The sequence below is a fragment of the Danio rerio genome, chromosome 10, assembly GCF_049306965.1.
Source record: "Danio rerio strain Tuebingen ecotype United States chromosome 10, GRCz12tu, whole genome shotgun sequence".
Lineage (NCBI taxonomy): Eukaryota > Metazoa > Chordata > Actinopteri > Cypriniformes > Danionidae > Danio > Danio rerio.
This window is the reverse complement of record NC_133185.1, coordinates 31545120-31566144: the sequence shown is the minus strand read 5'-3', so window position 1 is coordinate 31566144 and position 21025 is coordinate 31545120. Positions and strand designations below refer to the sequence as shown.

Below are 21025 nucleotides of genomic sequence, written 5' to 3'. Positions count from 1 at the left end.
TACGAAAAAAGACAAATACAAACAACCTTATTAGATTTCTCAGATACTTAACTTTATTTTTCAGTTTATACAAAGAAATGAAAATGGATTATTCATGTTAATTGCATTAACGATAACGTATAAGTAAGGAGAAAGACAAAACCTACACATTTTAATTTTCCAGTATGGTATTTTATATGAAAGTATCTTGAAAGGAATCTGCTGAATCACTGAAATATTCATTGGTCATGATTATAGGCTAAAAGTTACCAACCCAAAGCTTTATTTGGCATCATTAAATGTGAAATGAAAGATCAATACATCTCAAAAACAGGCTTCACATTCTCAAAAACACTTATTTTACTATCTGTCTTTCCTCCTGCCTTACTATCTTTCCTGAGACAAATGGGTCATTGGAAAAAGAGAGGATAAGTTTTCCTATCAAAGCCTCAAGGTAAACGAAACATTCCTCACAGGAAACATCAAACTCCCCTCAAAAAGCTGCCAGAATCAACACAACAGAAGCCTTTGTCAATACTTCAACATTTTTATGTGGGATTTTTGTATAAATTCAAAAGAAGGCTGATATTTTTCTAAAGTAATCTCCCTCTTCTGAGTGTTTACAGTTTCTTGGAGCAGTCGGAGCAGTAAATGTGTCCGCTGTGAGCAACAAAGCGCTTGTCGGCCAGGTTGAGGGAGCATTTCTTACAGTTGAAGCAGTAATCATGCCAAGAGCCACCCTCGTAGTTCACTACATTCGTAGCCTTGCCAAATCCTGTGGGATGACAAAAAGAGATTTAATTGTAACTTCAGTTCAAGTCAAATATATAACATTCAATGAAAATAACACACGTCAGTGCAAGTGTGTCGGTCAGTGGTGTGCAGTGGAGTGTTTTTTGGACGAGGAATGTTTTTTTAGTATGTAACTGCATGTTTAAATTAAACTTAGTTGACATCTTTTAAAGATATATAGATCACCTAAAATAAAAAGAAGATATTTTGAACACAAAAGAAGATATTTTGAAGAATGTTGGATACTGAAATCCTTAGAAAAAAATATTATAATTACTGGTTTTCAAAATTACTCAAAATATGTTCTTTTGTGTTATACATAAACACAAATAGGGTGGGGACAAGCGCAGGGTGAGTAAATCATGACCGTATTTCTGTTATATATGAAATGCCCCTTTAAGGTGAAATAATATCAAGAAAACATTAACCAAAACCATTCGTTTTTGAATCTGAAAAATGACATTGCTGTCGTTTGTAAAACTGCTTATTGAACTTAGAATTAATTCTATGATTTAGAACCACTGTGAGGCTGCTTTGATAAAACCTGTATTGTACATAAAGCTTTATAGAAATAAATACCTAATTTGACAAACTTTTATGTGAGGCATGTTGTTCCATTTATCAAAATAGCATTTATTACTATCTTTTTTGCATTGTATTTACACCCACCCCCTGCTCTTCACTTTTTGTTCGTTTTGCTCTTAATCTTCTGTATCTACTGTGAATATTGTATAAAAGAACTGTTCTCTTTTACTGTATTCTAAGTTGTATTATACAGTTTCTTGAAATAAAAAAAACAACTTTACGTCAACTTTAAAGTTACGTCTGCTATCACCATCATGAGGGCCGCTGTCTAGACTAGAGCTCTAGTTAAGCTTGCTTCGCTACTTTTAATTGTGGAAATAATTTAAAATAATCAGGCATCAAAGTTTAGACATTTCAAGTAAGAGGGTAGTTGTTTGCAAATTTGTCTTCTCTACAAATTCTGTCTGTCTGTTCTTCTGTCTGTCTTTATCGATTTACATTTGCAGAAAGTACAAAAAATGGCAGAAAAAAAAAATTAATTCCCCTTTTTTCTCACACAAGCACTCATCAACACAAGAATTTGTTCTTTCTTTAACAGTTTACCATGCCTCTACGCAACCGCCGGTGAGAGCTTCTAAATTCAATCTTGATGCCCAGCCATTGGCAGTCTGATGATCAAAATATTTTACATGTTTTTCATTAAGAATAAATCAATAAAAGGGATTTGTGTAGTTAGTCTTTTGTGCTCATGTTTTATGTGCTAGTCTAAAGTCAACATGCAGTTTACTAGTCTTGGTCTTAATATTAACGTTAATTTCAGAGGAGTCTACATTACAAATTGAGAAATTCACCACAGCAATAATCAACGCCTGCTTCGTCTTTCTTAGAACTTAAGTTTATCGGACTGTGTTCTCCGGAACCCTCTCAAGTGATGGACGAATACAGGGGTGTTCAACTCCTGGAGATCTACCTTCCTGCAGATTTCAGTTGCAACCCATATCAAATACACCTGCCTGTAATTATCAAGTGCTGTTCAGGAACTATTTAATTGGTTCAGGTTTGTTTGATCAGGATTGGAGCTGAACTTTGCAGGAAGGTAGATCTCCAGAAACACTGGATTAATACATTCCGATTGGTTGCTGCCAATCCATGTCATAACATATTGACTAACTTCAACTCTCCTCGATGCCCACATTGTCAAAGACATGCTGCACCAATTTTGTTGGAGCTTGTCGCTGGCTCCCATTGAATTACTGTCATCTAAATTTTTTTCAAATTGCGAAACAAATGCCTGCTTCAGTGTTGCCACCTTGTGGACAAACTATATAGTGTAAAAACCAGGAGAGGCTCATTCTGAAAACGTAGCCCAAAAACATTTCTGTAGATCGCGAATTATGTGGCCATAATTCTTCTTTCATCTTTAAAACAAATGATATGGAGGGAATGACGCCGTTCCTTTTCTCACTTGCCAGCTGACCGCTTACCTCCATAAGGATGGCTTTCACATTGTTACCAGTTTGTCTAGTTAGCTCGTCATGTACGTTGGTGGACTTGAGACACAGAGCGGAGTTGACTGTGACAACGCGGTTCGAGTCCGTGAAGAACAGTTTCAGAAAGCAGGTGAGACAAAAACTAAAGCTAAAATATAAAATAAACAATAAATAATGGGGTGAGAATGAGGTAAAATCTGTAAACGTGGTAAAAACCAGGGGCATTTCTTTTTCTGGATTGTTATTTAAAACACTGTGGTTGGGTTCTGCGGCCTCTGGTGGATTCGCAAAAACAAAAACAAACAAAAAAACGTAGCTCCTGGGACATATTTTGCTCTCTCCAGAAATGTATATAGAGGTACGTAATCAGAATGACCCTGGGTTGGCGAAAACAATTCAATGCACATATGCAAGCTGCTTGTACATCATATGCAGTCTGAAAAATCTGTAGGGTACTGATGACAAAATTTGCACTACACCCTATGTATGTGCATCAGACCCAAATGTCTTGAGATCTAATTATTTTATGCACAGTTTGACCATGTCGGTGTGTCAACAAGCACAATCACTTCTAAAATATATGTGCATTCAAACCTGTAATGGGGTTCTGGCAACCGCTGCATTTTTTGGCCACAGTGCTTTTATAGCAGTCCACACAGTAGACTTTCTCCTCGTGGGAGGTAAAGCGGGTGCCCGCCAGAGGCTTTCGGCAGGAGGAGCACACAAAGCACTCTGAATGCCACGGCTGGTCCTGGTAATTCACACCTCCTGTGGTAATGGGCTGGAGGAACAAGGCCAAAACATGTGGAAACAATAGGCTGGGACAACTTGTGAAAGTCATTAATCTTATAAATCTTTATTTCATATAAAAAAACTGGAACAGTAAAAGCAATTATAAATTAAAATAATAAAAACATATTAAATAGATTAACAGAATTTGGTAACACTTTAGTTTTGGTCACAATTTATGCTAATAACTACTGGCTTATTACCTGTCTATTATTAAGATATTAACTGTTCATTATAAAGTATGCTTATAAAGTATGATCTTACTCAGCATCCATAATCCTACCCAAAACCTAAACTCAACTTCTACCTGACTAACTATGAATAAACAGCTAATTAGTAGTTGATTAAGCTAGTAGTGTTAGTTAATGGTTTGTTAATACTGTGAATCGTGACCTAAGCTAAAGTGTTACCGAATTTTTATTTACCTTCTTACAGCAAGCACACTGTTTGGCAAATTTCTTCTCATGGCAAGGGCTGCAGTAGACATTGTTGTTCTTTGTTATGAAACTCTTGTTGCCGATTGGCTTTTGACACTGATAGCATTTGAAACACTCATCGTGCCATGAGTTGCCTTTGTATTCCACATTCTCAGTGCCTATTAAACACATGAGAAAGTAAAAGAGAAGACAGTAAAAATACACACAGCATGAACACTTGCTGTTAATTCACTCAGGCCATACAAAGTGTTTTTAATCTCAGGAGAACATGGGATTTTTAGCTGAATCTGTGTTCTTTGGTGATTCATAAAAAGAAAGCCAATGCAACTTTGAGAGTCAAAAACATCAACAAGCAAAGCAAACTTAGAACCTGTGACTTTTTATAATACAGTCAGGTCCTATTACATGAACTAATAAGTCTGGGCAAGAAATTGAACGTTATTTACATAACTAACCTCATCCGTGTAAAGTAACAAACTACAAATTCTCAAATTACTGTAATTGAGTAGTTTTTCTCAGAAATAGTAATTAAGTAGTTTTAAAAATGTCTATTTTTACTTTCCCTTGAGTGCATTTTTAGTGCAGTGTTAGTACTTTTACTACACTACTCTCCTTCAACATGCAGTCACTGCTTTATTTTTTCCTGTCTATGGGGATTAGAAAAATCAGTCTTGTGATTCTTGTCCAATCAAATCGCACATACAGTAGAAGGTAAATCGCATCATACTGAACTACCTCAAAACATTAGCACTTTATAATTGCAGCAAACTGTTTGGAAGCATTAAAAGGATCCAAGAAGATGTCCAAAATCTTTACACGCATTGACCCAGAGACTGATGTCATGTCACTGATAATAAGATGACAAATATTTACTGTGTGATGACCGAAATGGCCTTAAACACTCAGCAGGCACAAGATCAACATGATGTGAGATTGACTTTGTACCTCAACGTCATGGGGACATAGCATATTGTTTAAAAATGAAAATCGAGTTTGCGTCAGAACTCAACACCAGGCCGACGTCAGTGTCCAACGTCCAACCTAAAATCAACGAAATATCAACATCTAATGATGTAGCGCATTTAGTTATTGCCAATAGCTTGACTTTGTGTGGATGTTACCACTATGACGTCTAACAGACATTGGATTTCAGTTGCCATGCCTGACGAATATCAGCATTTGTAGTCAATATGATGTTAGTTTAAGATGTTGGCTGAATTATCCAACACAACCTAAAATCAACCAAATATCAAGTCATTTGACGTCAATATTGAGCATCAAAATAACGTTGTCCTTAGACGCTGTCTAGACATGGAATTTTGGTCACCTGACATCACAACCTAAATCTAACCAAAGATTAACATTATATGACATTGTGTGCTTGCTGGGCAATAACTAAATGAATGTTACATTTACACGCATCCACCAATTACATGTAAATGCATCAGCTTGTTACAGCACAATACTCACTACTCAGAACTCTTGAGTGCTTTTGAAAGGTCTTCTTTTTACTCAAACTTTGAATAATATTTACAACAGATACTTTTACTCTACTTGAACTACATTTTTAAGCAAGTAATGGTACTTTTACTTAAGTATGATTTTTTTAGTACTCTTTACATACCTCACTGATGAACCTTAATCCACAGCCTCAGCACACGGACCTCAGCCATGGGTATTAATTGTTTTTGTTACCTATACAATACATACTTATTTGTTCTTTTAAAGTACAAATGAAATTAAAACTAACCATGCTACTTTGTTAGCTCAGATTGCCAGTTTTGTGGTGAACAAATCTGTGTATGTCATTAAGACAAAAAAAGTTTGCCCTTGTAATCTAAAATTAAAATCTGAAAACGCACTTCCCATTTCCGGATCTCTCTGAATGAAATGCCCACTTTACTACAGCCAATCAGCTTGCAGCAGAAAAAAAACAAGCCACACCCACTGTTTTCCCATTTAATATTCTGTTTCTATAGGAACTGCATTACAATACGAAAAGAAACAAACAGTTGTTGCTCCCGGTTCATGTGGACTTTATAGCACATAACTTTATGAATCACCAAGAACGACAGTTTCAGCTGAAGGTCTTAAAGAGTCTTAGCCAGGGCCAGACGGAATCTGCAGACATTTTTTGATATTTCTGCGGAGAATTTTGGTAAAAATCTCTGGATTTCTGCGGAATTATTTTGGGAGTATCCAGCGCAGTATCATAACTAAAACCTTAATATATGAAATAAAAAGTAATAAAGTACTGAATAAAAACGTAATAAATTCAGATTTACACATTTACTCAAGTAAATAAACAGAATTAATGATGGGCTAGAAATCTGCAGAAATCTGCGGAATTCTGTGGAAAATCTGCGGAATTCTGCGTGCGCAGATTCTGTGTGGGCCTAGTCTTAGCTTACATCTTTATAATGGCCTGAGGCTGAGTAAACTAACTGCTTAAATAAATATTCCTTGACTCAGAATAAATAATTTCTACCTGGCATTATTTCTAGATAACAATTCTAGAATAAGCCTAAAAATTACACTTTTAAAATGTCCTCATTGTTAAGATTGTTGGAATCTCACTTACATTATATAATTAAAAATGATCATATTTACAATAATTACGATACAGTATTTCAAAAACTATAAATATCTGTCCCCTCACCTGGCAGTATGGGCTTGTAGCAGCCATGGCAGCGAGGAGCGTCCTCACGTGAGCTACACGTCCCACACAGGATCCTGTCATCTTTGGAGGTGAAAGACTCCTTGGCCAGATTCTTATAGCACTTGGCACATCGGAAACAATCAGAGTGCCAGTATTTCCCCTTATGGTGAAGCTCCTAGACAGGTAAGAAGCAAGAGAAATGTATATATTTGTGCATATATTATAATAATGATAATAAACTGTTATTAGAAGCAGAATGTCACTAAAGACTGTAGTAATGCCATCACAGGAATAAATTACATTAGCTTTACTTCTATAAACGCAGCCAAAATGTTAAATCATCTGAACAATGTGATGCTGCTGAATGGTAGTTAATATATTTATTTTAGTTCACTCCTTTTGAATTATATAAAAAAAGAAAACACAATACATTTGTGCATATTTTTACTGTTATTTTGACTTTAAAAACTCAAAAACGTTCTCACTAGTAGCTTATAAATGTCATTATGCTATTACCAATAGCAGACTAATGGCAATGATGGCAAGCTGTTTTAACATTTAATCTATAAACAATACAGTACTTTTGTTACTGGTGATTTTTTATTATTATTGAGATATTCTAATAAATTTCTAGCACTTGATTATTGGCTATAGGTGCTGTTTTTTTAAATACTACAGGCTATTCTTTAACTACTTGTATCTTTTTTGAGCAGGCATCTGATGATGAAGTACTGGTAAAATAAAACAAATTCAATGCAACTTCGGTAAAATACGGACAAAACGAACCATTGGGTTAAAGATGATTTATTAATTCACTTAATTTTTTTACAGCAGCAGTTGGTTTTATCCATATTTTTGGAGTTTAAATAACTAAATTATTACTTAAACTAAACTTGTGGATAATGTATTTAGCCTACTAGAACAAAAAAAAAAAAAAAAAGGTAAGCCTATCAGAGTGACAGATCCCTCCAAAAGTAGATTTTTTTTTTTTACCAGTAAAAAAACAAAATAGTCATTTAAGACTGTAAAAAAGAAGTATCTAATGAATTTGATTTATTTAATTGTAAAAGTAATTAATAAAGAGGTAATAAAAAGAACTAGAAAAGTAAAGTTTGTAGGCAAACTTTATGGTGGCTTGAGAAAGTCTTGAAGTAGTTTTAAAGTTTAAATAATTGAAGTAGTTTAAGAAGTTTGAAACAGTCGGCATAGAAAGAAAAAAGTACATATTTGTAAGCATGTTTCTGGTATGGATTGGCATGCTTCATGCTAGGGTGTTCTGAATGGTTTCTAGTGTGTTCTATGTGGTTGCTAAGGTGTTGCTAGGCAGTTGCTATGGTGTTCTCAGTGGGTTAGGGTTAAATAGTGTCATTTTTTTGTTTGAACTAGCATATTCTAAGCATCATTTTAGCGTGAATTAGCATGTTGCAAGCATGTTTGCTAGTATGAATTTGTATGTCGTAAGTATGTCCAATGTAAAGTCAATGGTAGTTTTTTACAATAGAAGTCTATTGGACAGTTGCTAAGGTGCCGTAAGTGGTTGCTAGGGTGTGAATAGTAAATTGAAAGTTCATCAGGGATTGGCAGATGGCAGTCTGAGTTAAATAAGCTCAACTTTAAGTCTGTATGACAGTCTGGTAGACAGTTTTGAGGTTATAAAGGTGGGTCCAATGTTAAGTCGATGGGACTTTTTCAAATTTTCCGGGACAGTTTTGGGAAAACTGTAAGTCGGATTAGTTGGAAAAGATATAGCAACTTAATTCAGTATAGTTTGGCGGTTTGGAGTTAGTTTGGTGTTGGAAGTATGAATGGTCTATGAGGAGATGCATACCTCAAATATCATGAGAAGAAGAAGAAGAAGAAGAAGAAGAAGGAAAGGAAGAAGTTTGTGTAATATAACAGTATGTTAGCTTTCTCAAGCCACCAAAATAAGTAGGTTGTAATAGTGTAATAGTGTTTAACAAGTAGGCCTACTAATGTGCAAATAATAAGCACTAAGCAAATTAATAGTCCTTAATGGAAAACATGCTGAATATCTAAACTATAAGTATGGTATCATTAAAGTAGATATTAATATGTGTTTTTTAAACAGTTTAATGTCAAAGGCATAAAAAAAACCTTGGAGTCCGTGCTGATCGTGCATCGACACTCTGTGCAGGTGTTTGCGCAGAACTTGTCGAAGCATCGCACACAGACTTGTTTCTCGTCTTTCCTCACGAACTTCTTTCCACTGAGGTCCTCACGACAGTAAAAACAGTTGGACCGGCTTGCCATAGTCAGTCACCCAATAAACCCGCGAAAAGCTGTGAGAAATAATAACAGCGATTACCTCATCTCGCCCATAAAACTGGGTCATAAAAACACACCATGACGTATGAATGTCGAAAGAGAAACCGATCTTAACTGCAAAAAAAGAGTGTTTGTCTCACAGCCCCTCATGTGTAAGTTCACAGCAGCACTCAGAGTTTCCTCAGGAAACTGTGTGAGCTAATTTATTGATAAGAGAGTGTTTGTTCCGTTTTCCCTTAGGCGGAGGAGCTAAATTACTTTAAGTTGTTATGTAACCATAGGCAACAGCACACAGCACATGTTTTTTATTGTGCTTCGGTCTTATCTTGATCTGATAACGCGTTCAGTTCAGCTGTAAAGCAGACTGGCAGACAGACGAGATGAAAGCAAGACAGATACTTTCTTCAACAAGATGATAAATCTTTTCGGTAATAATTAAACAGCACATTCGCCGCATGCATTCATGCTTGAAATCAAATTATGTCTTGCACCAGTACAGGAAATACAATAAAAATTGAATTTGTTTCGAGATATATTGGATTATAAACATACCGGATCAAATTGCTAAAGTGCCTGAGTTGAATATTGTTTTACTCGCCAAAATAAACCCTCATTGGTAGCTTTCCCATGTAGGCCTTAACAATGTGGATGTGTTAACAAACATTTCCTGGGAACGAAATGGTAAAGACATTGCTAAAGTTCACCCCATGATCAAAACTTGCTTTTTAATTAGCTCCCCCTCAGACGATATTCAAGATTAGCCAACTTTTTTGTCCAGCAGAACAAAAAAGAAAGCTGTTTTTTTAGGTGAAACTGTCAATTAAATTCATTACTTTTTGATTTAGTGGCTAATTCATGAATTTGTAAGCTACATTTAATTAACAGCTTAGTCAAAGACTAACACATGACATTCATATAAGCTGCGTCCCAAATGGCACACTAAACACTATGTATTTGCCCGATAGCTCCGCCCCTTCTGCTACGTGAGCAAACTTGCGTTCGTTGAGCGCGTGAAGTGTCCATGATTACACACTTTATTTTAGCGGCTGAATGAGTACATCATCTAGGTAATTAAAGTGCACTTATTATTCATTATTATTATTAAAGTGCACTTATTACTGAGTTTTCAGTGTGAACACACTACTTGCACTATTTATACTACAAAATGGCGTAAAATAAAGTATGCGGTTTGGGACTCAGCTTATAGTTTTGAATGGGAAAAAGTGTAATGATCAATATGGTGAATGAAGCCCTGCCTACTAGTACAGGAGCCAATCATCGATCGCGAATGACTAACGTTTTTTCCAGGGGGAAAGCTCGGACCAGACGTATGTTACGACAGTTTTTGTGGTCAACAAACGCACTGAAATCTCAGCAAATACTTGCCTCACAGACATAAGAAATATATCCACATAAAGCTTGAAATCTGTACTTTTGAATTAACCAACTACACTTGAGCTGCAAACTTATTTTGGTTTTGTAATCTGTATTAAACGAACGCAAGGTACAGTCCGTATGCACATCACATGACAGCAACTACTTAAACGCCCACAAACTTGTAAACAAAGAGTCACTGTCATTTCTGCAGGAGATTCGCCATCGAGACCAAGTTATGGATTGCTTCAGAAGACCAGCGTGATCTGACGAAGCATTATTCAGAGGATAATGTGTATTGTGATAATGTGTAGAACAACCATAAAAGAGGTTGGTATCGTGATCTCGTTCCTTTCGAGTGCATATACACATTGGCTCGGGCAGCCTGAAAAAATGTCAATTTTGTTTGATTTAAACGTTTAGAAATGAAACTTACGAGAAAGGTGTTATTTAATTTTAATGGTGATTACAAACCTGTAATGTAATCGTAAGCTTGGCTAACAGTTTTGGAGAATTTGATGTTTCCTCATTCAGACAGTATGCCTGAGCAAAGTGCCAGAGAGGCGTTTCAAATATGGCAGCTGAGTGAAATGACTTGCCTTAAAGAGAGATTGGGTTAGTATGAGTTGCTCTTCACCAATGATTGGGTTTAGAGACGAGGTGGAGTTTGGAGGTATGCCTTCTTTTAAAAATGGTATGTTTTCATATGAATAAAATCACACGATTTTGTATAAACCCTTTCCTTTTAGTCACTTTTCTGTCAATAGAAAACAGCAATGTGTTTTTACATGGATGCATTCCATGGATGCACCCATGCATTCTGGGTATTTAAGACAAAGAAGCCTGATTCCCATTGATCTCTACTGATTTATTGTATCTTATATACAACCATACAACATAGGCTCATTCTGAAAACGTAGTCCTATATACGTTTCTGGAGACACTAATTATGTAGCCAGAGGTTTGTATGGCTGCATTTTTTAAAATGAACGATATGGGCAGTATGACACTGCTCCTTTGGCATCTACCAGCTAACTGATTACCTCTGTATGAACATCTTTCCCACTGTAACCAGTTTGTCCAGTCTGCGGACTTGAGACGCAAAGAGGAGTCATCCACAGCATCGTGAAGAACGGTTCCAGAAAGCAGGTAAGACAAAAACTGAATCCAAAAAATAAAATTAACAAGTATATAACAAAGTAAAATGTGGTAAAATATGACTGTTTAACTGACTGAGTGACCCACCAATCGACTGACCCATCCTCCTCCTTCCCTAAACCCAAACAATTTTATCGATTGACCCACCTACCAGCTTACCTAAACCCAACAAACAATTTTCAAAAGCAATCCAAAAAAAGAAAAGCCCCCATCTGATTTTTACCACAATTCCAGATTTTACCATTTTACCACATTCTGACCCTGTTATTTACATGTTTATGTCGTTTTATTGGGTTCTGTTTTTGTCTTACCTGCTTTCGGGAACCGTTCTTCTCCCGACTTGCACCCTGTCATTGTGGTCATCTCCTCTCTGCGTCTCAAATTCGCTGACATACATGGTGAGCCAACGGGACAAACTGGTTAAAGAGGAAAAGCCATCCATATGGAGATAAGTGGTCAGCTGGTAAGCGTGAAAAGGATGGCGTAATACTGCCCCATAGAGTTTATTTAAAAAATGAAATGGAGCAATACAAACCTCTGGCTTGATAATTTGCGGTCTCCAGAAACGTATATAGAACTACATTTTCACAATGAGCCTATGTTGGATTTATTGTTCACCTAAAGAAAAACACTATGCACTAGCAAAATGAACGTTGTAAAATTTGATGTCTACAGTGTTCTGAAGAGAAAAAAAATCCCATACATCTTGAATTGCTTGAGAGTAAATTAACCAAACCTTCTATAAAATGTTGTGCAAATGCTTTAAGCAAATATGCGCATGTTTACTAGCATGTGGGCCCACATTTGATCGTGTTGTTTTTCTTTTCTATATGCGTGCAGAAGTATGTCTGGTATGCATGTGGCAAGATGAGGAATGTTAACAGTTCTTTGACCATGTTTAAAGAGGGAAGCTTCTTGAAACACTTTGCATTGAGTCTTTCCTACATGTCTGGTTAATTATTTAGCAAGCAATAGATTCGAACAGCTTCCAGGTGCCTTTTCTGTCAACTAAATAAAGGCATCGGTATGACATATTTGACTGATTTACATAAAGTCCCAAAGGCTGAGGATGAATATAATACGTTTATTTTCATATCTCTTTTGCAAATGTGAACTCTTAGCTAATATCCTTTATGGGAAGAAAACTGGTAGATCCCAACGTTTTAAATTAAATGTTGGCCTGTGCAGTCCATAAATAAGTTCTCCACAAGTTTTAAGACAACATTGCCAAAACAAAAAATAAACTCCACCTCCATTTTGTTTCTACAGCCCTATTTTTCTAGTGAATGGTTTGTTACTGACCCACTGGACAAATCTAAAACCAAACCACCAGTCTGTTTCAGACAAGCAGAAGTATTGTTTTTTTTATTGTTTTAATGGACACAAGAGAAGAATGTGAACAGTAATGAGGTTTAAATATGCTGGATACTGTTGCAGGACTTGGCAAAAGTGATCTTGTTTTTCCAGAAGGCTTCTTCAATGTGCTGTTCATGATGCTTTTTTTTCAGTTGTGTGTTTCCTGGTCGGTTAACTTTAATGACAGACCAGATAGACATTCATGGATCACATTTTTAGCTCAGTTTCAATGCTAAAGCTCAAAAATCACCAGCTCATACTTTTTGAGTTGGATTTATTTTATGGGATAGTCAAGTGAGGGCAGGAATTTCTGAGGAAAAAAGAATATGTGAAGAGAGGCTGGATACACAAAACGTTTAAAGAGGAACAATCTGCTTTTCTGAAAAGATTAATGATTAAGAATAATCTTTCCCTTAATTTGTTTCTTTGGATATTAAGGGAGGTGTTATTTTATGCATATTTTCATTAATCTGTTATTAAGATTTTTTAATTATTTTATTTGCAATTAATTTAATAAGATGTATTAAACTGAGATATTACTTATAATAATTAATTACAAAAATAAAAATGCTTTTATTTTTTCTAAAAAAGGAATACAAGTGAGACTTTATCAGTATTGTTAATCATGAATGTTTTATTATCTCATTTTGGATTTTTTTTTTTTTTTGCCTAAAAGATTTGTTTTAAGGGAGATTATCAACATTAATCATAAATTTTTTATCTTATAGTTGGGATTTTGTTTTTTAATCTTTTCTTTTTTTTTAAATATTATTTTATAATTCCTGGTGTTTTTTAAATTTTTATTTTATTTAACTCATTCTTCATTCATTCATTTTCTTGACTGCTTAATCCCTTTATTAATCCGGAGTCGCCACAGCGGAATGAACCGCCAACTTATCCAGCACATTTTTACACAGTGGATGCCATTCCAGCCGCAACCCATTGCTGGGAAACATCACACACTCATACACTACGGACAATTTAGCCTACCCAATTCACCTGTAGCGCATGCCTTTGGACTGTGGGGGAAACCGGAGCACCCGGAGGAAACCCACGCGAACGCAGGAAGATTATGCAAACTCCACACAGAAACGCCAACTGACCCAGCGACCTTCTTGCTGTGAGGCGACAACACTACCTACTGCGCCACAGCGTCGCCTAACTCATTCTTGATCTTTACTTTCTTAAAACAAGAAAATCTAAGACATTTAAGAAAAAGGTGAAACTTAGCATTAAAAATTAATTCATCACAATAAAATAATGTTCTTAATTATTATTTAAATCCAAATTCTGTAACACTTTATAATTACATACTATGAATCATCTATTAAGCATTAGGAAATAGTTCATTCATTATTTGTTAAGGATTAACTCTACATTAATAAACGTTAGTTAGCAGTTTATAAATACAGCTACACATGCTGTATTCTTGACTTATAAGCACATTTAATGTGCTGGTTGTGTTTTTATACTTTATTACTATTATTATTATTAATTGTTCATTACTAAGGTCAGTATTGCGTTATTTGCAAACCATTTGTATTTAAAAGTAGTTGGTGGCTTTTAGAATCATTCAGAATGAGTTAGTAAACGATTAATAAACTATTGAAATCAACATTTATATATCTTATTGTTCAGATAGTTATTATGTATGTTAACAAATGCTTTATTAACTCAACTTTATGCAGTTTTGTGACCGAAAGAGAGCACTGTTTATGCTTTGTAAAATCTCTTATAAATTACAATTAAAGACTCAGTATCAAATGAACAATAAATCTTTGCAATATTAAGACTAGAGCATTTGTAGCTGTAGCTATAAACTGCTAACTAACTAATGTCTATTAATGTAGAGTTAATACTTAACAGATACGAATTTGACTATTTGCTAATGCTTAATAAATGATTTATATTTTGTAATATACTGGAACAACACTGTTCCAGTTACTATGACCATTTATGTGAAGCTGCTTTGACACAATCTACATTGTAAAAGCGCTATACAAATAAAGCTGAATTGAATTGAATTGAATTAATTATAAAGTGTTACCCTGAATTTTTTAAACAAACATATCCATTATGCCAATAATTTCCATATTTTTTTCTTAGAAATACTTTCACAAACCCCACCCTAGATTCAAACCAATGTCACATCACAGCACACATGGTAACAGCTACACCACACGTCCATTCATTGGGTTGTAATTAGCAGCAAACCGCTCATTTAAACCAAATAAAGGGCAAATAAGTGAACCCACTAAACGGGTCGCAGATAAGCCTAAAAGGGGGCACTTTTACAGACGCTGATGTAATGGCGAACTGACAGACCCCTGTTCTAGTCAAATATTTAATGTGCTCTCCAGGGAGATGGCAGACTGTTGAGACTGGAATCTGGTTTCGGGATGACCTCATGCACCAGCATCTGGAACACAGTCGGGCCAAAGCAAACCAGAGGAAGAACAGGAACAGTCATGCTGCTCGCGAACCATTGGCTATGAGGGAACTTGAGAGCCTGCGAGACTTCAGCAGAAGGGAAAAGTAATATGCTGATACTGAACATGTTTTTTTCCCCATTTTTGCATGCATTTAACAAGTTATTTTTCTTCGCAGGCTCATAAAATGGTGCGGTGGAGATGATGAAGGCGACCAAATTAGAGTTTGGGCGATGACATCACATGCTGGTTAGCTCAAAACATCGCTTTTACTCAAAAACCACATGCATGAGTGCATTTTTGCATATGGTTGAACGCAAATACTTCATACACTACCAGTATAACAGCTAAATATTTTTGTGGAAACTAATACAAGTGATTAGCTGACTTTACTTAAAAGTGAGTAAACTGATAGCTTTTAAATCGATAGTTGACTTAACTTAAAAAAGCGAGTAAATCTGTTACTTTTAAAGTGATTAGTTGACTTTACTTTAAAAAGTGAGTAAACCTGCGCTCAAAAAATATTTTTTTGCTGCTTGTTCAAACTACTTATTTAAAATTAGCCGAAACAGCACAATTCTTGAGATTTTAATAAGACAACTTAATTTGTTTCAAATACTAATGTTCAATCCACATAAATAGGTTAAATTGTGTGTCATGTGTCGAATTGTGTGGAACCCTGCATTTTTACAGTGTGTTACTTTTAAAGGGATTAGTTAACTTGACTTAAAAAGTGAGAAAGCCTTTTAACTTTTAAAGCGATTAAATGTCCAATTAATAAAGTGAGCAAACCTGTTGCTTTAAAAAAATAGTTGACTTAACTTAAAAAAGTGATCAAACCTGATTCTTTTAGACTGATTAGTTGAATTTACTGAATAGAGTGAGTAAACCTGTCATTTTAAAGCGATTAGTGACTTTAAAGAATGAGTAAACCCATTAAGTAAATGAACTATGTGGTGAAAATAAAGTTGAGTCAACTTAACAGTTTCAAGTTGGAACTCACAAGACATTACTTTTTTAAATAAAGTAACTAGTGGCTTTTTACAGTGTGTACCATTCAAATTTACAATTAAAAATTGAATTAAAGCAATCAAGGACACATTAAATTATTCAAGAGTAAATGTCAAGACAGTTCTGATTTGATTTAATTCACAATATATGCTGTTATTCTGTTCCTTTTCATCAAAAAAAATTATATATATATATATATATATATATATATATATATATATATATATATATATATATATCTTTGAATCACTTACATTCTAAACTACATTATATAAGCATTTTCAGCTTTAAATCACATAAATTAAAAGTGGAAATACACTTAAACTGTAATAATATTTCACCATTTTTACTGTATTTATCACAGCCCTGGTGAGCAGAGTAGGCTTCTTTTTTAAAACATTTTTAAAAATCATACTGATTGGGGCTGGGCAATTTGGCCTAAAATCAAAATTTCGTTTAATTAAACATTTTACCGCGATTATGATTATTGAACGATTATTTTATTTATTTATTTTATTTTTTGTCCTCATACTTCACTGACTAGTTTTGTACAGTAAATATGTTCACATATTACAAGTGAAAGATTTTTGAATGAAGGGTGCATTACTTGATTTTAAAATATGTGATTGAACAACATAATACAAAATATGCCATCTCAAGGCATCTCTGGCGCAGCTTCCAATCATCGTCAATGTAGTGCGAACGCGCAGTTACATTTTTTGAGAGGTGTGCGAAAACAAGCTTGCGAAGGCTGCACCTGACGATACCCATGCGTTCAATGCAGAAGTATAAATCAGTCTCAACAGAGTGGGGTCACGTGGCTCCACATTGAATGTAGGGAAAGAAATTGAAAAACTAACCAGGAAAAATTCGATTGATTATACAGTACGGGGCCGACACAGTGGCGCAGTGGGTGGCACGTTCGCCTCACAGCAAGAAGGTCGCTGGGTCGCTGGTTCGATCCTCGGCTCAGTTGGCGTTTCTGTATGGAGTTTGCATGTTCTCCCTGCGTTCGCGTGGGTTTCCTCCGGGTGCTCCGGTTTCCCCCACAGTCCAAAGGCATGCGGCACAGGTGAATTGGGTAGGCTAAATTGTCCGTAGTGTATGAATGCATGTGTGGATGTTTCCGAGAGATGGGTTGTGGCTGGAAGGGCATCCGCTGCGTAAAAACTTGCTGGATAAATTGGCGGTTCATTCTGCTGTGGCGACCCCAGATTAATAAAGGGACTAAGCCGACAAGAAAATGAATGAATGAATACAGTATGTTCTGAATGTCGATTTTGATTACTTTTTGATTAATTGCCCAGCCCTAATACTGATGCTAAACTTTTGACTAGTAGTGTATGTCGGACATTACAAATGGTCTTGGTTAGTCTACGTGGGTCATCTAAAATGGGTATGGTAACGGAACAAGTCCAGCCGAGGAAGTGAGGGGGTCTTGGCAAAGTGTTGTGTTGGCAAGATCAGCTTGCTGAAGAATGTGGTGAAAGCTTGGAAACAGGAAGCCTGTGAATCGGCGGTAAGCAGGACAGGCGAGACGGCTGGCCAGCGGCGTAACCCTAGTCCTATTCATCTGCACTAAATACACTCTCGCCAAGAGGAAACTCAAACAAGACTACCGTTCCTTCTCTGGGCAACTGGGGTTAAGCTGGGGCCACTTTTAAACCACTATATAATTACTCTGATGCATTTACAAAGCCATAAGAATTTATAATGTTTTTTTTTTTTTAAAGAGACATGACACCGACAAGGCTACTCATTGCATGGCTTTACAGACTATTTTATTCAATCAAGAAAAAAAATCATATTCAATTAGATGTTTGATTTGATATTTAACAACGTGTAAACCATTAAAAGCAGGTTTAAGGTCGTTAATAGATGGTGTATGCTAGTGTATTTCAGTATTGAGAGAATGAATGGAATTTTTACTTCTGGAACATGAGTAAAAGCTATTTCCTCTCAACTCTAAAACCTGTCCTATGGTGTAAAAATCACCCTTTACACCCAATGCAAACAGTTTGACTGCTCATTGTATAGCTCACTGATACATATCAGGTGTTGTATCATCAAATACTCATACTGTAGCAGTGGAATACCCCCTCCAAAAAACAACAAATCCTCCTGAGATCTAACCAAAATGTTTCAACATATGGTTTAAAAACAAAGAAAAAATGGGGAGGAAGTGAATCACTCTTCATCTGACATTTAAGGAACTGCAAATGTTTTACAGGTCCCCACTGTGCTAATGGTACCAGGAGAATACAAACCATTACATGGATGCAAAACATAAGCAACAGAAACATTTGTTAATTTGTGAAATTTGTTTTCATTTTGCACTCCTTAAAAATAGAGCTTTATACCTTTAACGAGTACAAAAAATAAAATAAAAATGCAGGCAAGATTATTTATTTCTTGATTTACTTGTGGCTCCTGATGGAGCTCTTAAATGATAGCTCTATCCAAGAATCTGACATTATTATCTTTCATCTACAGCTTGTGCTCCACACTGTTAAGGATTTGGATTAAACATTAAAAGTAGTAACTAACGTTAAGCGTCTTGCAATGGAAAGTTGTTTCGCTTCAAGAGATGTCAATGCATCATCATGAGCCATGGGTGGTGTGTTGTTTTTTGGGACTTAAAGTGGCTTTGACTTGAATTTTATGAATAACCAAGAATCATGTTTTTTTTTTAGCTAAAAGTATTGAATCAAATTAATAAAAATGTCATCAACATCATGGATGTCCTTAGAGTGAGTAGATTAACAGCTTTTTTACATTTTGGATGAACTATCACTTTAAGAAAACATTTCGTAACAGTTGCTAAGTTTTATTGAATTTATTTAGAAGTTTTTTAGTAACTGAGTCTTGATTCATAATCGGTCCTGAGGCTGTGACTCAAACACATGAGACGTCCATGTGCTCATACAATACAATACTTGTCTCTTTACTTTACTCTTTACTTGTCTTTGTACAGCGAGTTTGCTTCATATTGTTAGTCTCATTGCTATAAATTGTATTCATGTGTGTGTGTGTGTATTATTTTATTTATTTATTGCAATAGTGTCTTTAAATACAAAAATCACCATCAGACAGCAAAAAAAAAAAAAAAAAAAAAAAGAAAAGAAAAGAAAAAGAAAAAAAAAAGGCCAAATGGAAAAAAAAAATTATATAAGGCTAAATAAATACTGATAACCGAATAATCTTCCTGTGTATTTTACTACTCCGGAATGTGCAAAAGATAATGACAGGACATTAAGGACATTAAAGAAAGATATCAGATATTTCATATCACTCTCATGGGATGAATTCCTTTCTGCACATAATTTAGACACAGACTGTCCAGCAGAGTCTTTCAGCCCATCAGTCCAAGCCTGAAACATGTGGCTGGATCTTCAGAGTGAAAATCTTTAATAAGAAACAGATTTGAGAGGCTGAAAGAACATGCAAAAATTCCTGCCGCCAACGCCCCATTATAAAGTTACTGTACTTACATTAGTGCATTTCAAATGCAGAACTACTCACCAATACAGAATCATTGAGGTGAATTGTAACAGTAGCTTACATGCAGAAAGTAGAGATTGCATTGATCAGCTGTAATATTAAGCAGCTAAAGCATTTCTAAATATATGATGCTTTTGAAGTGTAAGGATGTTTAATTTAAAATGGCAGGTGAAATTCATGTTTATCAAATAGCATTGAAAACTGATTAGAAATCAGATAAAATACTTTTATTAAATGTATTTAGGCTATCTACTGACTTAAATAACAACAATAAACATTATTTCCCCTTATTTATCGCGTCTTTTATTTTGTTTGTCCTAAAACACATCTTTGCATGTATTTGCATACAGCCAGAGTAGCACGTCCTGTGATTCTGAATGTTGCTCGATTTTGGTCAACTTTAACCATTTAATAGAACGTAAATTTCGCAAACTTGTCTTTCTTAGACTGAAAAGGTTAAACTTACCTCCTCTAGTGTCTGTCCAGCCGACTGGCGCCACAGCAAAGTGCTTTGCACTTGGTTCGGTTTTGCGTTGGTGTTGTCGAGAAGTAGCAGCTCATGAATATGAATTAGTCAATGCTAACTTCCTACGGTTACGTCCAATCGCGCGGGACTTCTTCTGAATATTAATAAGGAAACGTCGACGTCGAGCAGCTACTACCCAATGGAGAAGTTTGACTTATGAATATTAAGAAGCTTTACCTCAGTAAAATTCATGAATGCAGATAGAAGGAATGACAGATCATTTATTTATTTCTTTATTAACTTAATTATGCGGGACAGGAGGCTTAAAAGTAAGTCACAAAGGTTTGAATATTTCCATAAGACATTATTTACGCGTTTAAAGTAGTTTTTGCGTCATCATGTAGAGCAGTGGTTCTCAAACTTTTTTCACCAAGTACCACCACAGAAAAAAAATGTCTCTCCAAGTACCACCATAATGACCGGTTTTGAAATAGAGTTGCACACTTCAAAAACTTGGCAGATAATTCTTCTTATTATGAATATTTATTATTGTCAGCCACTTTAAACATTATAAATAGCTTGAACACTAACACTGCACTGTGCTAACAGGAAAAAATATAATATGAATTAAAATGAGTTTTTAAAATTGAATTAAAAACGGCACTGTTCTCAAAAAATAAAAAGAAAACTGCTGTACTTAAATGTAAAGTATTATATTCATCAAAACCTGGAAATATTTTTGGACCACATAAATATAAACTATATATTATCAT

At 35.3% G+C, this 21025-nt stretch overlaps 1 protein-coding gene across 2 annotated transcripts; it reads right to left on the bottom strand.

Annotated features, from left to right (window-relative positions):
• Nucleotides 1-32: 32 nt before the first annotated feature.
• Nucleotides 33-20282, bottom strand: fhl1b (four and a half LIM domains 1b). 2 transcript variants are annotated; one of them, NM_199217.1, is given in 6 exon segments: nucleotides 33-754; nucleotides 3381-3567; nucleotides 4001-4170; nucleotides 6672-6846; nucleotides 8787-8971; nucleotides 20253-20282. In NM_199217.1, coding segments are annotated over 5 exon segments (843 nt in total). In that variant the 5' UTR covers nucleotides 8943-8971; nucleotides 20253-20282; the 3' UTR covers nucleotides 33-599.
• Between the last annotated feature and the right edge of the window lie 743 nt (nucleotides 20283-21025).

What these genes read in the sequence shown, in the direction of transcription:
- fhl1b (XM_009305310.5), bottom strand. Translation starts at nt 8,942, where the DNA reads ATGGCAAGCCGGTCCAACTGTTTTTACTGTCGTGAGGACCTCAGTGGA. An exon ending in CTACAAGCCCATACTGCCAG is followed by an intron (nt 4,171 to 6,671) that starts GTGAGGGGACAG and finishes TGTGTTTAATAG; the next exon opens with GCACTGAGAATGTGGAATAC. An exon ending in AGTGTGCTTGCTGTAAGAAG is followed by an intron (nt 3,568 to 4,000) that starts GTAAATAAAAAT and finishes TTGTTCCTCCAG; the next exon opens with CCCATTACCACAGGAGGTGT.